The sequence below is a fragment of the Prionailurus bengalensis genome, chromosome C2, assembly GCF_016509475.1.
Source record: "Prionailurus bengalensis isolate Pbe53 chromosome C2, Fcat_Pben_1.1_paternal_pri, whole genome shotgun sequence".
In the NCBI taxonomy this organism is placed as follows: domain Eukaryota; kingdom Metazoa; phylum Chordata; class Mammalia; order Carnivora; family Felidae; genus Prionailurus; species Prionailurus bengalensis.
Genome location: NC_057350.1, coordinates 149,132,079 through 149,151,709, shown reverse-complemented (window position 1 = coordinate 149,151,709; position 19,631 = coordinate 149,132,079). Strand labels below are relative to the sequence as shown.

The 19,631-nt window shown below is 48.5% G+C and overlaps 1 protein-coding gene across 3 annotated transcripts in view; it reads right to left on the bottom strand.

The window, feature by feature from the left end:
* CMTM7 (CKLF like MARVEL transmembrane domain containing 7) overlaps positions 1 to 17,481 on the bottom strand; it is a 52,444-nt gene extending 34,963 nt beyond the window's left edge. Inside the window, exon 1 of one of the 3 annotated variants that reach the window (XM_043595610.1) lies at positions 17,101 to 17,481. In XM_043595610.1, coding sequence (XP_043451545.1) covers positions 17,101 to 17,289 — 189 coding nt within the window. In that variant the 5' untranslated portion in view covers positions 17,290 to 17,481. The remainder of the gene's footprint in view (positions 1 to 17,100) is intronic. The other 2 variants (XM_043595608.1, XM_043595607.1) reach the window with 2 other exon arrangements.
* Positions 17,482 to 19,631: the final 2,150 nt, after the last annotated feature.

Sequence of the window (19,631 nt, the reverse complement as noted above, 5' to 3'; positions counted from 1 at the left end):
AGCATTTCATCCAGGCTTTAAATGTTTATTTTTGAGAGAGAAAGAGAAAGAGAGAGAGCAAGTGGGAGAGGGACAGGGCGGGGGGCAGGGGGGGACAGAAGATCTGAAGTGCTGACAGCGGAGAGCCTGATGTGGGGGCTGGAACTCAAGAGCCGTGAGATCATTACGTGAGCTGAAGCTGGAAGCTTCTGACAGAGCCACCCAGGTGCCCCTGGCAGGCTGACTTTTTTACTTAAAAACATTTTTTTTTAATATTTATTTATTTTTGAGAGAGAGACAGGCAGAGTGTGAATGGGGGAGTGGCAGAAAGAAAGGGAGACATAGAATCCGAAGCAGGTTCCAGGCTCTGAGCTGTCGGCACAGAGCCCGAAATGGGGCTCGAACTCACCAACTACGAGTTCACCACCTGAGCCAAAGTCACATACTCAACCAACTGTGCCACCCAGGCACCCCGGTTGACTTTTTTAAAAGGAGTGTTATTATCAGGGGCTTTGTCCAGAAAATACGCTTTCGATCATTTAGAACAAAACAAAAACTTGTGAGTGCTTTCTATGCTCCAGGCACTGACGCAGGAGCAAGGCACCCTGAGGTGACCCAGACAGAAAGGTCACTGTCCTTCTGCAGTTCAGATCCCGGTGAGAAGACCCACCATGAATGAGTAACGAAGTGAACACGGGGATTTCGGCTCGAGAAGTGATGTGAAAGAAGTCAGAACTGGGCAACAGGACAGGGTGATGGGGTTAGGGTGGCGTTAGGGGATGACTTCAGATGGGGCCTTTGGAGAAGACCCGTCAGAGGCAGGACAGGAAGTGGTCCAGCAGGGAAGCAGGCAGTCTCCACCCATGGATGTTTCCTTATCTATAAAATATGAAAAACAGGGCCTTGGAGCCTCCACACAGAGCTGACAGAAAAGGCAAGAGTAGAGAATCCTGCCTCTTAAAAGCTTCAGACAGAAGTGACAAGTACCTCTTCTACTCTTATTCCTTTGGTGAGAACCCGTGGCACAGCCTGGCTGAAACAGAGACGGTGGGAAACGTCTGGCCGCACAGCTGTCAACCGGGAACATGAGTTTTTGGTGAACTAAGTATCCGTCATCGAGTGGAACCCTGTATGCAGTATCCAACCGCATAACTACTGTGAATTCAGACGCTTGGCGCGAAATAGGAAAAACAGTACTTGGATGATAGGGTTGTCAGGAAGACTGGATGAGGCAATTCATGTCAAGTTCATAGAACTGGACTTGGTAGGTGATGGGTCTTCAATACATTTTAGCCATTGCCCCAAGGATGTGATATTTGAGGTAAGTCTGTATGTTTTCCTTCCTTCCTTCCTCCCTCCCTTCCTTCCTTCCTTCCTTCCTTCCTTCCTTCCTTCCTTCCTTCCTACCTTCCTCCCTCCCTTCCTCCCTCTCTCCCTCCTTCCCTCCCTTCCTTCCTTCCTTCCCTCTCCCTCCCTTTTCTTTCTTTTCTCTTTTCTTTTTTCTTCCTTCCTTCCTTCCTCCTTTGCTTCCTTCCTTCACTAGGACATGCAGTCCAGCTCAACGTGAACTACTATTAACTTCAGATAGGAAGTTTGCAGAAGAGTCTTTTGTGAAAGCAAAAGCACTGAAATCAAGATAAGGTGTGCCATGGTCCAAATGTGTCTCCTTCTCTCTCTTCTGTGTCAACTACAACCACAAACTACTGCCCTCCATACCAACTTTAATGTCCAAGGATGGGGTTGCTCTGTCCTGGACTCTTTAGAAATATCAAGGTCGTGAAAGACAAGAACGTATGTTCCAGACTGAAGGAGATTAAAGAGACAGGACAAATGAATATAACTCATGATCCAGGATGGGACCCTAGCCCAGAAAAGGGACATTAGTGGGACAACTGGCGAAATCTAATTGAGGCTGGTAGGTTAGATAATAGTCTGGTGTTGTTCATTTCCTGATTTAGGTAACTGTACTGAAGTGATGTTAAGAGAAAGTCCTTCTTAGGAAATGCACACTGAAGAACGCTGGACAAAAAAGCATTATGTCTGCAACTTACTCTCAACTGATTCAAAGAAAAAATAATATGTACATAAATGGAAAATGATTAAACAAACATATTAAAAGGTTAACAGTTAAGAGGCGTTAAGCATCCGACTTCGGCTCAGGTCATGATCTTGCGGTTCGTGGGTTCGAGCCCCGCGTCGGGCTCTGTGCTGACAGAGTTTGGAACCTGGAGTCTGCTTGGGGTTCTGTGTCTCCCTCTCTCTCTGCCCCTCCCCTGCTCATGCTCTGTCTCTCAAAAATAAATAAACATTAAAAAAAAAAAACAAAAACTTTGGGGTGCCTGGGTGGCTCAGTCTGTTGAGTGACCGACTTCGGCTCAGGTCATGATCTCATGGTTTGTGAGTTCGAGCCCCATGTCGGGCTCTGTGCTGACAGCTCAGAGCCTGGAGCCTGCTTCAGATTCTGTGTCTCCCTCTCTCTCTGCCTCTCCCCCACTCATGTTCTGTCTCTCTCTGTCTCAGAAATAAACATTTAAAAAATATATTTTTTAAAAGATTAACAGTTGAGAACCTGGGGGAAGGGTATATGGGGGGGGTCTCTGTACTGCTCCTGCAAAGTTTCTATAAATCTGGAATTATTTATAAATAAAAAATTACAAAAGTATACATACACACACACACACACACACATATAATTTAGAGACTTAAATCATTGGGCACTTCAACAAACATTTTTAACAATATCAACTATTTCACAAGCAGATTAGGCAGGGCTAATTCAACTGCCTTAATACATATTTGGGGGGCTGCAATATCTTTAAAGATTCTACTAGAATGCTGTAAAATTTATTTGGCAATCTAATGGTTCGGGGGAACTGGGGACACGTCGTTCAATGCCCACAGAAAGCCAGAAGCAGCTCTTCTTTGGAATGTAGTTTTCATCTTTTGTCTCTACTCCGCCATCTGAGAATGACTCTCTGATGTTCTCTTCATGTTTGCTCTGTCTTTAGGGTTCTGCTTTTCTCAGCAGAAATTCAAGGACTGCTTCTCTTTTTGAATAAGCTATTAAGGAAAAAGATGTACCAAAATAAAGAAGATTGAGATATAACTGTCATCCAGAACAGCAGACGATGGCCATCTCTTCCCTGAAACACTGTTCCTGCAAATGAGCCGTTGCTACTCAAAGGAGAAAAGATTCAGTCTCTACGACCCACTATGTGGAGGATTTCTAGAATCTGACCAAAATGGAAAGTCTTGAACGGGGTTGTATCAGTTTCCTGCAGTTGTTGTAGAACACTACAATAAAGGTGGTGGCTTAGAATAACAGAAATTCCTTCTTTTACACGTCTGTAAGTCAGAGGTCAAGATCAGTACCACTGGGCTTAAATTAAGGTGCTCGCAGGACTGCGCTCTCTCTGGTCACTTGAGGGAGAATCCATTCCTTGCTCCTTCCAGCCTCTAGCGGCTGCCCTGGTGTTCCTGGGCTCATGGCCACGTCACTGCCATCTCTGCCACATCTTCACATCACTGCTGGAGAAGGTCATCAAACAGATGTGACCACCAGCTGACCTGGGAGCTGGACCTGGGTCCTCAGAGGTCCTCACTGCCTCCCCCGTACCATCCTTGGAACTTGGGGTTCTGCTTGCCTTTCGCACTCCCGGAGGCTACTCCGAGGACCGTCTCGAGATAGTGATGCAACGTTGAGAACACCTGCACAGTGTATGTGACTGAATGCAGTTAACGCCTCTATGGAAACTTTTAAGATTTGGTGGGCATGCGCAGGAATCCGTTCATCTTACTGCCGCCCAAGGCAAGCCTTGTATGTAAGTTCCCTTTGCTTATTAAATGTGCCGCCTGGTTGGTCTCTCCCTGCCTTCCCACTATGAGGGACTGGTTTCAGATTACACCTGGGAAGCACCAAGAAGGTTTCAAACCAACACTCCCCATCACCTTCTCTTTGGTATGTCTCTTTCAAAAACACCTGTCATTGGATTTAGAGACCTCCCAGGTAATTCACATCATCATTTCAAGACCCTTAACTTAACTACATCCGATAAAACCCTTTTTTCAAATAAGGCCACGTTCACAGGTTCCTGGGATTAGGATGTGGACATAGAATTTTGGGGGTCATCATTCAACCCACTACAACTGGAAAGCCATTTTTCATCCCTAAACCACACTAAGACAAGTGTATGTTGAAGCAGCGATCGCATCCCTAAATACGGGATTGATGTCACCGTAAGTGGTGAGAGTAAGCTTACAGCCAGCAAGGGGACCCCTATTAGACACAAGGGGTGCACACTGTGCTGCAGAGTTTCATTCTCTGCCTGAAGTGGACGTCGGTAAACAGGACACACTGCTCAGTGACAGTGACACTTGACAAACCCTTGTAAAACCAATGTCACACTGTCAATACAAGGGTTAGTGGTGTCTCTTTTACCTTTTCCAAGTGAAACTCACAACCGTCTGTGTCAATAAGGCCTCACCTCAGAAATCAAATTTCTTTTCTCCAGGAAACTTTCTCTGTGGTTACATTCTTAAGTCCTTCCCAGGAGTTAAAACAGATACGGTCAGGTTATTCATACTACCATGACATTGCTTCTGAGTCCCTTGTAAAAGGTTACAGAAATAATTTTGCTCCGTTATTGATTTTATTTTCCATGCAGTACACGCTGATTTGCTTTCTTCTCCCCTTGTTTCAAGTGGGAGTTAAAAAATAATGACATGACTCTTTAAGTGGACAGCAAAACGCAACATCAAAAGTCCTGGGTGGTCTGAAAGGCTGAGCAGCCTGGCAGAGATCCAACGGGACTGGGCAAGAATATTGATAAACCAGTTTTGCGGGCGGAAGGAGTCAGGTTTGTTAAGTCCCCAGACTGCATCCGCTTCGAGCCTCACCAGAGATCGGAAAGCCAGAAGCAATTCCAATGTTCCTAAGGAACACAAGCGGGCACTCCATTGGTGCGCTGCTCAACGGCGCTACCTTTAACCAGGTCAATGCACCACTGCCCAGGTACTGCAGGGGGCGCTGCTGCTAACTCCTCCCACCTGCAAACCTTGTGCCAATGATCTTGCCCTCTACAGCTACAGCTGTCTGGCTCAGAGGTCCCTGGGAGTTTATCTACTCCCTTCCCTGGTCTGTGGCCAATGAAGGGTACAAAAGCCCAGCTCCAGTGCCTCCAAACAGGGGAATCTGTGATGCCCCTCACTTTCCAGAGGTCCCTGCAAGATCAGGCTGAGGCTTAGACTTCTAAAATCCACCCTTGTCTAGCTCCTTCTCCTGCCCGCGCCTGCCTCCCTGACTCAGAAAACCATGTGCACAAGAACCCCATCTCTAGCCCTACTTCTAGGGAAGCTGATTTCAACACCCCCCCCCCCCCCGCCACCCCGCACCGTGATGGATACTGGGAAATTCTAAGAAAAATGCTGGCCACACAAGTTTTGTTCCCTAGACTTCCCTGGTTCTTAGTATCTTAAAGTTAAGTGGAACTCTGAACACCGAACACTAACTAGAGTCTTCCCCAGTCAATGGATGTGGAAGATCCCTGAAACCCTGCGGAAGAAGATCACAAGGTGTGGTCTGCAAATCTGAGTTGCAGGACAGATGAAAAATTCCCCAGATGAGGCAACACTTGGTCCGGAAATTCTATTTTTAGGGATTTTTTCCTTCTGATATTCTTGTACACATTCAAAACTACGTTATGTACAAGGGCATCCACCACAGCCCTGAGAGAACAAACCATGATCCATAACCTAAATGCTGTCAGTGGGGGACTCGTTTAATAAGTTATGGTAAATCCATTCTCTGTAAGGCAATGCAGCTGTTAAGGAGAATGAGAACACCTTCTGAACGGATGTGGAATTACATCCAAGATGGAAAGTCAAGTAGTGAAAGTACAGACAGACCAGTGTGTACAAGTATGTTCCCATCTGGGGTGAGAGGGGGCATACACACACGGAAGCACAAAATAATTCCCGAAAGATGCACGAGAAACTGGGATCACTGGTAGCCTCCAGGGAGGGAAAGTGGAAATTGGAGGACTTTTTGTACTTTTTAAATCTTTTTTTTTTAAATACAATTTATTGTCAAGTTGGCTAACACACAGAGTATACAGTGTACTTTTAAAATCTTGATCGTGTTGTCTATTTTTTAAAAAGTAAACATAGGGGCGCCTGGGTGGCGCAGTCGGTTGGGCGTCCGACTTCAGCCGGGTCGCGATCTCGCGGTCCGTGAGTTCGAGCCCCGCGTCGGGCTCTGGGCTGATGGCTCAGAGCCTGGAGCCTGTTTCCGATTCTGTGTCTCCCTCTCTCTCTGCCCCTCCCCCGTTCATGCTCTGTCTCTCTCTGTCCCAAAAATAAATAAACGTTGAAAAAAAAAAATTTAAAAAAAAAAAAAAAGTAAACATAATTTGGGGTGCCTGGGTGGCTCAGTTGGTTAAGAGTCTGACTTTGGCTCGGGTCAGGATCTCATGGTTTGTGAGTTCAAGCCCCACATCTGTGCTGACCTGTCAGCACAGAGCCTGGAACCTGCTTCAGATTCTGTGTCTCCCTTGCCCTCTGCTCCCCGACCCCCAACTCGTGCTCTGTCTCTCTCTCTCTCTCAAAAATAAACATTAAAAAAATTTTTAAAAACCCATAAACATATTTTTAGCAATTACACAGCCATACTTTCTGTTTGGATCAGGGTTTTTATTTTTTAGAATGGCTCCGGCGGGCGGGGGCGTGGTGCCTGGGTGGCTTAGTCAATTAAGTGTCCGGCTCTTGATCTTGGCTCAGGTCATGATCTCACGTTTCATGGGTTCGAGCCCCACATCGGGCCCTGCACTGATGGCACGAGCCTAGTCGGGATTCTGTCTCTCCTTCTCTCTGCCCCTCACCTGCTTGTGCTCTCTCTCTCTCAAAATAAATAAATTAATCTTAAAAAATCGTTCTGGGAGGGGACCCCGGAGGGGAACAGGATGGCTGGGAGATAGAGGCAGTTGTTACAAGCCTAGAGGCTGCAGAGAAGGCCCCGCATGTTTCCTCACCTGTAAAATGGGAATACCGACACCTAGAAAGGCTGTAATGCTGGGTGAGTTCTTGCATACCGAGCATGCGGCACAACGCCCAGAGCAAGAGCTCAACAGGTTTACTCCACAGGAATTCAATGATGTAGGGCCACAGCCCGTGTACGAATTACCCGGTTTATTATAAGAATGGCAACGCACCTTCTGCCTTCTGCACTGCTGCTGCCCCATCTTTCCTTGCCAAGGAACGGCCACAAGAGTGCCAGATCTGATGCAGGATACATGGGCTTCTGTGGGTGCAAGAGTATGTACCGCTGTGTAACAAATGACCACAAACTAAGCAGCTTAAAAGAAGAACACTTAGGCTCCCAGGCGAGAGTCCTCTGCTCTAGGTCTCAAAAGGCTGCAGCCATGATGTTGGCCAGGCTGGGGCTTTATCTGAGGCCTGGGGTCCTCTTCCGAGGTCACATGATTGTTGGCGGATTTTAATTCCCTGCTGAAACAGAGGTCTTTGGTTTTTTGTTTTTCTGGCCGTCTGCTGAGGGCTGCTCTTAGATTCCAGACACAGCCCATAGGTGTTGGGCAGGTGGCCTCTGCCAGGCTCTCGCCCAACTCCCTCAGCAGAGTTTACTTCCCAGGGCCAGCAGGAGAATCTCCCTTTTTGGGAAGGACCCAGTACCTCCTTTAAGGACTTTCACATGATTAAGTCAGGCCTACCTGGAGATGATCTCCTTTTGATTAACTTGGAATCAACTGATTTAGGACATTAATTACACCTGCAACATCCATTCACCTAGGCATCTGACATGACATGACCATGGGAATAACATCCATCACCTTTGCTATACTCTCTTGGTTAGCAGCAAGTCACAGGGCCGTCCCACGCTCAAGAGGAAGGAATTACACAAGGTTGTGACTCACTAGGGGTCACCCTATGGCACGTCTGCCACAGTGGGCTAGCCTGGGGGGTCTGCTCACCCCACATGGAGAGATGGCACACCACCATAGAAAGGCTAGGCCTTGGCCTCACCCGGGTTCAAATGCTGGCTCCAGAATTTAATGGGTATTTTCAACGTTGGGCAAGTTACAAAACCTCTCAGCCTCCGTTCAACCAAAAAAAATGGAAGGTAAGTAATACAGAGCCACTAACAGGGTTAAAAGCAAAGGGAAACTGCCTGTAGAATTGCCTGACACAGTAGAGCAGATACTCGCACCTTAGTTCCCCTCTGTTCCCAACCCTTCCAGGAGGAACTTGTGACTTAACAAACGAGAGTAGTAAACGATGGATTCCTCTTAAGCCTTCCAGCAGCCCTGTGGGTAACATGTGAATATGCTTTCTAAAATACTATACACACACTGTCCAATACCCCAGTGAGGGGTTTTCCCTTGTCTGGCCGATTTCATCTCTGGCAAAGGGTGAAACCGTCTCTAAGTACCCGCTGTTGCTTCTCACAGCACCTCCTTTCAGATCGGCCACAGCCTGCCCACCGGCGAGAAGCCAAATGGATAAATTATGATACAACCAAACAAAGGACTCGGATGCAGGTATCACATCGCTTTCAAACAGGTTTAATGACAAAGGAAAATACTCACGGTGTATTGACATTGAAAAAGAAAGGACCCCAAATGGTCCTTTGATGAGCTCAAGATCTGGACTCAAACTGCCTGGTTCCAAAACCCAGCTTCACTCTTTACGGCTAAGACTTTGGGCAAGGTACCTAACTTCCCCGTGCCTCAGTTTCCTCATCTATAGAATGCAGATAATGACAGGACCTACTTATCATGGGGATGAAATGAGGTAACACATGTAGAACATCGAGCCTCCTGGCTGCTACCTAAGGAAGTCAATGAGTGATAAATGCTATTATTATTATTATTATTATTATTATTATTATTATTATTAAAGTACCACTGTTATCACTGGGGAGGAAAAGTTAAAAAAAGACTTCCTCAGGGGAGCCTGGGTGGCTCAGTCGGTTAAGCATCCAGCTTCAGCTCAGGTCATGATCTGATGGTTCATGAGTTTGAGCCCTGCATCAGGCTCTGCACTGACAGTGTGGAGTCTGTTTGAGACGCTCTCTCTGCCCCTCCCCCGCTCGTGTTCTCCACCCCAAATAAATAAAGCCTTTAAAAAAAAAGGCTTCTTCATAAACAATTACTAGCATTGCTGCTGAATAAAGAAAACCTATGAGGAAAAGTGAGTAAATACACATTTACTCACTGCGTTTTCTCGATCTTTAAAAATTTGGCTAATACCGCTCTTTCACAGCAATCCTTTCTGTGGGTAATATGTGGAAACCACTTTACAGCAAATTTCTCCTCCTCTATCAATCCACCTATCTTTCTATCTATCTTTAGATAAAGAAGGAAATAAAACAAACGAACAAAAAAAGAGTGTGGCCGCTCCAGGAAAAGGAAGGGTCATGTCATCATCACTGCTGATTAAAACACAAGCCAGCTGAACTCCGTTTTCTGCAGAGGCTGAGTAGCTCCTCTGCTCCTGATTTCCACCAGGGAGCTGGGGTGGGCCGCGGTGGTGGGGAGAGATTCCTTCCCGTCCTCCTTCTCTCCAGGAAGCCCCCGGGGCTGCTGAAGCACAGGCAGCCAGGACCTGGCTCTGGGCCAGGCCACCGATGCCAGGAGTTGCCGAGGCCCCAGCGAGGAACGCCAGAGAGTGAGCAGCCGGCGAGGGCGACGCTGAGCCAAACTGGTGACAAAGACGGCGAGCATGTGGCAGGCGGCGGGTCAGAGGGAGGTTCCCGTGGGCAGCACGCCTGGGCCAGCGCGGGGAAGGCAGATGGCAGGGGGAGGAAACAGATGGGTGTCCAGTGGCGCTGGGCAGGAAGCCTGAGAATGGGGGGCGGGGGGTGGGGGCTGGGAGGAAGGGAGCAGAGAAGCCCTTCCCTGACACATCGATGTAACTAAATACGCCGACCCACACAGGGAGTCCCCCACGTGAGGCCCAGGATTGCCCGTGGAGGGTCTGGAATGCCCACTGTGACGCCCGGAAACCTGGGTGACTCCCGCGGGACCGCACGCACGCACCCACTCATGCTCCCCAGTGGCCTTCATCAGCACCGTCTCCTTTGGCCGCCGGTTCCCAATCGGGGGGCAGGTGGTTTTTAGGGGGCTCTGGAGGGGAATCCTTGCCAGTAGTTAAGAAATCTACATACTCTGCAGCCTGAATAAATAGGTGTGGTAAGATCATTCTTCAAATTTACGCACATGCTGGTCCCATTACTTAAATACAAGTGCATTTAAAAGCACTACAGAATCGGGGCGCCTGGGTGGCTCAGTTGGCTGAGCGTGGGACTTCGGCTCAGGTCATGATCTCGCGATCCGTGAGTTCGAGCCCCGCGTGGGGCTCTGTGCTGACTGCTCAGAGCCTGGAGCCTGCTTCGGATTCTGTGTCTCCCTCTCTCTCTGACCCTCCCCCGTTCATGCTCTGTCTCTCTCTCTCTCAAAAATAAATAAAAAAAAATTTAAAAGCACTATAGAATCTTCCAGCCCATCGATGTCATTGTTCCTTTTCCAAACCATCAGACACCAAAAATACCATCACAACTTAAAATATTACCATCACATTCGGCTCCTGGAAATTTCTGGATGATAAAGGGGCATCCAATAATTTCTAGATATTAAAAAGTTCAGATAATTGTTTAATGTCACCATGTTCTGAAGGGCAAGAAGCACTTCATTTCCTCTCTGTAAAAGGTCACTGCTATTTATCCTGAGGGAGAATTTACGGATTTGTACACCAGGATGTCTCTACAAGGAAGTTCACCACAGACTTTTCCTACACCGACGGAATCGGGAGTTTTTTAAGCCACAAAAAGGGGGAGGGGGCTGGTCACACAGACAATAGCACACCTATGACTGACTACAACAATGCTGTTAAAAACCAAATCGCACGGGGCACCTGGATGGCTCAGTCCATTAACTTCAGCTGAGGTCATGACCTCACGGTTCGGGAGTTCGAGCCCTGTGTGGGGGTCTGTACTGACAGCTCAGAGCCTGGAGCCTGCTTCAGATCCGTGTGTGTGTGTGTGTGTGTGTGTGTGTGTGTGTGTGTGCGCATCTCTCTGCCCCTCCCCCACTCGCACTCTCTCTCAAAAATAAACATAAAACAACAACAACAAATTGCAGGCAATCATTAAGTGACACGAGAAAGCATTCATCACATTTATGCAAAAAAATTTTTTTACAAAATAGGTACAGATCATCCTAATTTTCTAACAGAAAAAAAAATAGAACAACCTCAAATTGTACACGACTACTATGAAACCGCATAAAATTTTTCTTAAAACGCTAATCTTGGAAAACAGAGAGTCTACTACTTTCTTTTTTGTGTTTCCCCCAATTTAATGAGCAAGCATTACTTGTGTCATCGGGAATAAACCCCATAACTTGTTATGTTTTATTATTGTAGTCTCCTGTTCTTGGATCAGCTTTGGGTTGGGAGTGAAAGAATCTTGGCAGTGAGGTCCCTTGCTGCCTTTAACCCTCTGGCTTCCAGGAAGTAGGACATGGGTGTGCAGACTGCATTTGGGACCCAAATCTGGTGCTCTCCCCTGCTACACAGACCTAAAGCAGAACAAAGAGGGGTGGCTCGTTCTGGGTTATGCTGGGTCATTCTCCACGCATAAGTCTATTCACGGCTATAGGAGAGGCTGAGCTCCCCCGCAGTCCAATTCTATTTGGTAACTGGGCTGTGAATTTCCAGAGTGAAGTCCACAGTTGCCCCAGCCTGCTAGAGGGTATTTAGAATGCTCTCATGCCAGAAAACTTAGTGTGCTCTCCCCAGATTCACACACCCACTCAGCTTCCACCCAGCCTGCGTAGTAGGCTCCTTTAATCTTATTTCAGATAAAACATCTCTTTAGGATACTAAATATTCTCAATGCCCTCATGACTATCCTGAAATGAGTAAAATGTACACATAAAATGATCCTAATCCTTGACAACCAAAAAGTTTCCATCAAGTTCCAAAATAACCTCTAGGGGGCAGTACAGCCCTGGTTTGAAACCCACTTCAACAGCGATCGCGACGTGATGCCTCCCTGATATTCTTAGATTAAGGATCGTAGGATGATCTGGCAGGCCTTGCATATTTCTCGTCTCACGCAAACCACTTCCACCTTTGTTCCCTCCCCTCCAACCACAGCAATACTCCTTTCTCTAGACTCAGAGTCATGGTCTGTGCTTTTCCTTCTTCTGGTAATGCCGTTCCCTCATCCTTCAAATACCCCTTCCTTCGAGAAGCCCCTCCTTATCTCCCAGACAGGTCAGACTCCTAGTTAATTCTCTTTGATACTGAGTGCCTCTTTTTCGGAGCTTTTGTCCCAGTTTATGGTTATAGATTTATAATCATTTTATTAATGTTTATTTTCCTATTTGAGTATTAGGAGGACGACAGGGGCTGATCTGCCTTATTTATTTGCTCTTCTTTCCACAGTATTCTAGCACACGATAGGTGCTCAAATATTTGCTGAGTAAATAACTGGAACTTCTGGAAGACATTTAAGTTTCCATCTTTGCTGCTTGTGAAACCACATTCTGATCCTCCGTCCATATGGTTCTGCAAATGTCACAGTCCTTGATTCCCTGCGCAGGCAGAAAGTTGTCTAGTTAACTGCTGTGTTCCGCACGCCTCACATGAGAACACAGCAGATTTCTAATAAAAGAGATGACACCTCTTTCTAGACGTCAGGGGTACAGAGGTTAATAACTGCCCAAGGACTGACTCACATCCTGCTGTATTTTCTTCCATTCCACCACCCCCAACATATCCCTTGTCTCCAACTTAAACATGCTGAATAAAGGCAGTAGACAGGGAATAGCGTGCTCCTGACCTCACAAACCCATACTCCTCTCTCCAGATTCAACTCAAATGTAACCTTCATCTTCAAGCCCCGCCCCCCCTTCCTTCCTAAGTGTAGGCAACCATCAGAGCTTTTACCTCCCAACCAGTCAGTTCTGGGACTTGTCTGTCACCTCGATGAAACCACAGACTTTCTTGAGGGCAAGGGCTTTGTCACAGCCTCCTGCTTCTGCAGAAATGAATATGAACTCTTAAATATATGCGGAACAAATGAACTGATGAGGAACGTTGGCGAGGTCACATACAGGAGCACCTGGACCCCTTCAGCGTAGGGCCCCTGCCCGCCCCCCACAAGGCTCTTCAGCTCAGATTCTGTGAGGTCGGCAGGTGGACGCTCCTTCCTGTAGTAGCGGATACGGGGAGACACCAGGGGGATTTCCTATAGCCGTGGCCCTCCCACACCCAGTGGCTTCATGCAGAGTACCCCGCTCCAAACTCTCCCTGGATCTATTTCTTTTTAACAGCTTTCCTGAGACTCAATCCACACATTTGAGGTGTATGAGTCAATGGTTTTCAGTATACTCACAGGCCTGTGCAACCATCACCATAATCCGTTTTAGAACGTTCTCACCAACCCAAAAAGAAACCACCTACCTCTCAGCAGCCGCTTCCCAAAGCTCCCAAACTCCCCAGCTCTAAACCACTAATCTACTCTCCGTCTCTATCAATTTGCCTGTTCTGGACATCCCATGTTAAGCGGAATCATATAATATGCGGTCTTTTGTGTCTGGCTTCGTCCACTTAGCATGTTTTCAAGGATCATCCACGTTGTTCGTTCCTTTTCCTGCTAGTATTCCATCCTATGAATAGACCACGGTTTTATTCATCCCTTCATCAGCTTACGGACATTTGGGTTGTTTTCACTTTCTGGCTATTATCAAGAATGCTGCTATGAACCTCTCCGTACAAGTTTGTGGGTGGACGTGTGTCTTTACTTCCCTTGAGTATATACCCTGGAGCAGAAATGTTGGATCACGTGGCACCTCCGTGTTTAATAGTCTGAGGAGCTGCCAGACTGTTTGCCAAAGTGTCTGCACCATTTTACATTGCCACCAGCCAACTGGCAACGTAGGAGCGTTCTGATTTCTTCACATCCTCCACGTCATACTTATTAGCATGGTGGCTTATTAGCATGTCTTTTTTCTTGTTGCCATCAGACTGGGTGTGAAGTGGTATTTCACTGTGGCATCGATTTCCCCAGATCTATTAACAAGCAATAACTGTGCGGGGTCTTTGGGGACATGAGGTTAGTCAGGCCTGGGTTGGCCCCACCTCTGCCGCTGACAGCTGTGTGACCTTTACTAGTTTAACCTTTCAGTCAGTTTCCTCTTTGTCAAAACATGGTACTTCGCCGGATTCTTAAAAACAGTTAATGACACATACATGGTATATAGTGTAGAATCCCTAGTGCATTATTAAGTAGTAGGACCCAAAAAATATAGCTATTGACAACAACAAAGAAACACAGTTCTCTAGGGCCGAAAACTGTGACGGTCTCTAGTCTAAAGAGGAAGACCAAAGAAAGTCAACTATCGTGGCCACGGGATTATAAAGATTCACGCAAGTGACATGTCAGGTACCAACATTTACTGAGAACTCGCTTTCCTCCTATTTTCTCTCCTCAGGTTCTGGTAGCGGTGGAGATTCAAAGCAAGATTCAAAGCAAGGAAAGGAAGTTGTTCTCAAAGACAACAGCCTTTCCAATGGTTTCTTAAAGTAGTATGTTGACAGGTCTGTTGAGCAGACCATGAGGAAAACACTTTACGGGAAGTGTAGGACACAAAGGTCAGCCTACTCAGGATGCAAGTGAGACACCAAGAGTCAAAATCAGAGACCCATGGATACAGTGTCCAATTGTGGCACCACCTCAGCTGCCATCTGCCCTTCCCCCGGTGTTGTTAACTCTTGACCCTGCACGCATGTTCCAGCAAAGAAGACAAGAGAACATCAGATGTCTACACAAGCACCCCAGAAGAGAGAAAGAGGACGAGAATGGGGAAGAGTGAGACAAGAGGCCCAGCTAGACAACCCTAAATAGTCTCTCTATTGTAACAGAACCACCCTGCAAGGGCAAGTTTACTTTCAAGGGGTCTGTTCAAACCAGCCTGCAATCACCGGGGATCTCCAGGGGAGGAAGAAAGCATAAGAATCCGGCGAAGAAGGTTTTAAAAGAGGCAGAGAAGCATCTCTCCAAGTCTTTGTTCTCTTCTATGGAACAACAGGCCCGATGACTGTCACCTGCAACCTGGCATAAGGGCCCCAGGCAAGAGCCTAGTCGAGGAGCTTACAATGAAATGGAACTTGCTCTTCTCCACAGACATTATGCCCCAAACTCATGGACCAACATGGAGCCTTCTTAACCCCATTACCTTTGTCCATCAAACTCGTGGACCAGATGAAGGGTTTGATCCCAATTTTTGTCCACTGAACTCATTATTGATTCATGGTATCTCTTCCAGTGCCGCATTAGGGTCTGTCTCACCCCACCCATCTTTTAAGAATGAAGAGGTAGGCTGGTCCCCTCTATTTAGCTGATTAGAGGTCTTACCGTGACCCAAAACATGTCTTGCTCAAAATCAACACTGCTCAGAACAATTTGTTGTTGTTATTAGTAGTAGCTAATACTTCCTAATTTGGGGTCCATCTAGACACCTTTCTTAGAGAAAAGGGAACTCAGTCCCCCTCCCTTCAGATCTGGCCCGAGCAGGAAATGACAGCCCTCTGTACACACACCAGAATACCAGTGGTATGGATTCAAGGGCAGCTCTCACTCTGTGTCCAGCCCCACCTTAGCAGACGCCAGCTTCTGGATGCGTAACCTTGTTCCTATTCCCACATCCCTTTGTCCACATCCCTGTTCAAAACTACCCGCCACCCCCCCCACAACTCTTGCTGCAAACATTACAAGTGGAGTCACAAACAGCCCAACCTAGTTTCAAAACATATTAAACAAATGGGAAAGGTGTTTAAGATGAAATTTTGTTTAAAGAAGAAATGGGAAAAAAGAAAAGAGTGGGGAACAAGAGAACAGACCAGACAATATCAACTTTGGTGGAAGGTTCCTGTCACTGCGCCGGTCATACTCAGACCTCAGAACCTCCAGCCTGCCTACCTATCTCCACAGGTGACTCTGGCTCCCCCAGTGAGTTACAGGGGTCCCGCCCCGCCCCCACAGTTTTGCTCTCTGTGAGTTAGGTTACCCACAGCCAACCATAGTCCTGAAGCAGATGGCCCTCTGCTCTGCTGATTAATCAGAAGATCAACAGCAGCCTAATGCGATGTCACAATGCCTACATCATTCATCTAGCTTGATCTCATCGGGCAGGCATTTCAATCATGTCACATCATCACAAAAAGGGTGATTACAGGACAGTAAGGCATTTCGAGAGAGACCACATTCACATACTTTTTTATTACAGTATATTGCTATAATTGTTCTATTTCACTACTAGTCATTGTTATTAACCTCCTACTATGCCTAACTGATAAATTAAACTTTATCATAAGTATGTATATATAGGGGGAAAAAACAGGAAAGACAGGGTTGGATACTTCCTACAGTTAGTAGGGAGACTAGTGCGCAGGCTCCACAGAAAGGACGTTCCCCATTGATCCTCCGCCTTCCGGCAGACCCCCTAGCCATGGAGGCTCCCTTGAACTTGAGAGGTCAGGGGTCCAGAACAGTTGCCCGGAGGGTCCCAATTCCTCTTGCCTACCATGGAACTGAGAACTTCGGACCTCCTCCTCTCTGTGAAACTGCGCCCTGAGCAGTGGAGCCCTGTGCCCTGGGGTGGGGGGAAGAGGAGGCCTCCAGGGGGAGAAGGTCGTGTTGCGCCGCCTCAGCGCGCCGCCTGGGCCACTCTTCCACCCCCGGCTCGGGTGCGAAGCGGCGCGGCCCAGAGAAGAGGAAGGAAGGCGAAAAGCAACTTTTGCCTGGGGTTTCTGTCGGAAAGCGGGTCGGGGCCCGCAGAGGGGTGAGTGGAAAAACTTGGGACCTTTGGAGAGACGGGTCCGCGGGAGCAACGGTGGCGCCGGGGCTGAGTTCCAGGGCCCGCGCAGCGCAAGCAACTTTCCGAAGCCCTCCCCGAACTTGCCGGTGGCGGCGCAGTCCCCCGCCCCGCCCGCGGCGCGATGCTCCGGCGGGCCCCGCCCGGCTCCCGCCGCCCGGCGCGCCACCTCCCGGGTCCCCTTCCCGCCCGGCCTCTCCAGGAGCCCCCGGCCCCGCGCCTCTCTTACCATCTGCGCCACTTTCAGCAGGGCCCCATAAGTGCGGGGGTAGACGGGGTCCAGCGGCCCCTCCGAGGGCCTCGCGCCGGGCTGCCCGGCGCCGGCCCCGGACCCGCCACCGCTGCTGCACGTGGTGCGGACGAGCCCGGCTCCCTGCGACCCCGCGCCGCCCCTACCCGCCGGCAGCCTCCCCTGCATGGCCCACCGGCCAGAATAGCGGGGCGGGCCGGGGGCGGGGCCGGGGCGGGGCCCGGGCGTGCGGTCGCGGGGCACCGGTGGGGGCGGGGCGCAGGCGTCCGAGGCCCGTGCGGGGACCCCGGTCCGGCCGGACTCGGGCGGGGGAGGGGCTGTCCGGCGCTTTCCGGGGAGGGAGCGGCCTTCCTGCCCTCGGCGCCGCGCGGAAGTTGGACTGGAGGGCGCGGGCCGACGGCGCAGAGGCCCTTACGGAGCGGGGCCACAGCTGGGTCTGAGCCTCCTGGGGTTTCGTGTGGGTGCGGCCGCGTGTGCTAAGAGTACTTGACTGAGGTATGGCTCACACACACTAAAATGCCCGAACCCTGCGGGCTCCGCTCCATTAATTTTCCCGTATGTGTGCACCTGCGTAACCGCCACCCGATCACTAGTACCCCCCAAAGAGCTCTCGTGCTTCTTCCCAATCTGCCTTCCTCCGTCGCACCCCTTTACCCCCAAGCCTCAGGCAGCCACAATATTCTCCTGCCACTATGGATTTGTTTTGCCTGGTTTTGGACTTGCTCTACTTGAAATAGGACTGAGTATTCTCATTTGTGTCCGGCTTTTTTTCACTAAACACAGTGCATTTGAGATCTTCCTGTTACACCTAATAAAACTATGGTGAATATTCAGGTAAAAGCGTGTGTGTGTGTGTGTGTGTGTGTGTGTGTGCGCGCGCGCGCGCGCGCGCGCGTTCGCATAAGCAGTCCTTTCTCTAGGGTAAATACCTATGAGAAGATTTACTGGGTCACAGATGAGCCTACATTTACTTCCATTAAACGCCGTGAAACAGGAGCGTCTGGGTGGCTCAGTCGGTTGAGCGTCCGACTCAGGTCATAATCTCACCCTCACTGAGTTCGAGCCCCGCATTGGGCTCTGTGCTGACAGCTCAGAGCCTGGAGCCTGCTTCGGATTCTGTGTCTCCCTCTCACTCTGCTGCTAACCCACTCACTTTCTGTCTCTGTCTCTCTCAAAAATAATAAACATTAAAAAAAAAAAACGTGTGAAACAGATATTCAAGTGACATGCTATGTTGCCCCCCTTCTGTGTTATTTTTTGAATGAAGACAGGCCCAAACGGGGCTATGGCAGAGAGATAGGTTATCAATGTTCCCTTTGAACACAGTGTCCCTGTGGCCTAACTTCTAACTTCGTTTGTAAATAACACCAAAACAAATCTGCCTCTCAGAGATTTCTAGGATGCCGGTGCCGTCCTGTTAGAAGACTGTCATCAGTGTGGCAAAGTCCTGATAATTCTAGAATGTGGAGATAATCACACAGTCTCTAGTTTGACCAGCCTCCCAGGTGAATCTAACAAACACTCAAGGCTGAGAACCAGTCATTGCCAAAGTTGAGGCATTTGGTGATTCATTACACTATTTCTTCTACTTTTGTGTACATCTGATAATTTTCATGACCAAAAAAAAATTTAAGTCCAATGTCTGTCTGCTTTTTAGACAATAGTCACAGTACCTGCTACCTCAACTTCTTTCTCCGTAAAACAAAGATAAGTGTACCTAGGAGCTGCTGTGACAATGCGACAGGCACACGGGCATTCTGTAACATTCCCAGCTCTATGCCCACAGGCATAAAGTTGGTATTGTGTATCATTTTTTATGCAGATTTACATTTTTCATTCCTGTCCTTTACCAAGGCTTCAGAACTTACAATAGAGGTGATAGGGGGTCTTCGTTGGAGCGAAGGTTTCAGGGAAGCACAAAAACCTAGCACTGGATAATTTCTCCTCCTCTGAGGGGCCTTCATCCAATTCTCTAGCTATCTTCTAAATCAGTGATTTTCTCTAAATCAGTATTGTCTCTAGACCAGCGGCACCAGCAACACCGGGAAACTTGTGAGAAATGCAAATTCTTGGGCCCCAACCAGGACTGCTGAATCAGAAGAAACTCTGGGGGTGAGGCTCAGCAATCTGTGTTTTGACAAGTTGTTCCCCCCCGCCCCCCGCCCCTCACCACCTCCCACATGATTCAGACGCATGCTGAAGTTTGAGAACCTCTGTCATTTCCTGAGTCTACTAAGAGTTGAGGCTCCTGCGTTTCTTTGACTATCGGCTAATGTGCCATCCAGTCCAGACGGGGAAATATTCGCTGCTGGTGGCCACTCTGTTAATCACTTCATCATGAACACTTAAGAGCTTGAGCAAGATGCCTGGCAGCACAAGGGCCATGTGCTGGCCTGGTGGGCAAGAAAAGCCCCCACGGACCAGACCTGCCGTCAAGGATGCTGAGATTTCTACACTGGCATGAGGCCTTCTTGGTGTGATGGACTGGCCCTTGGAGGGGCAAAGGACTC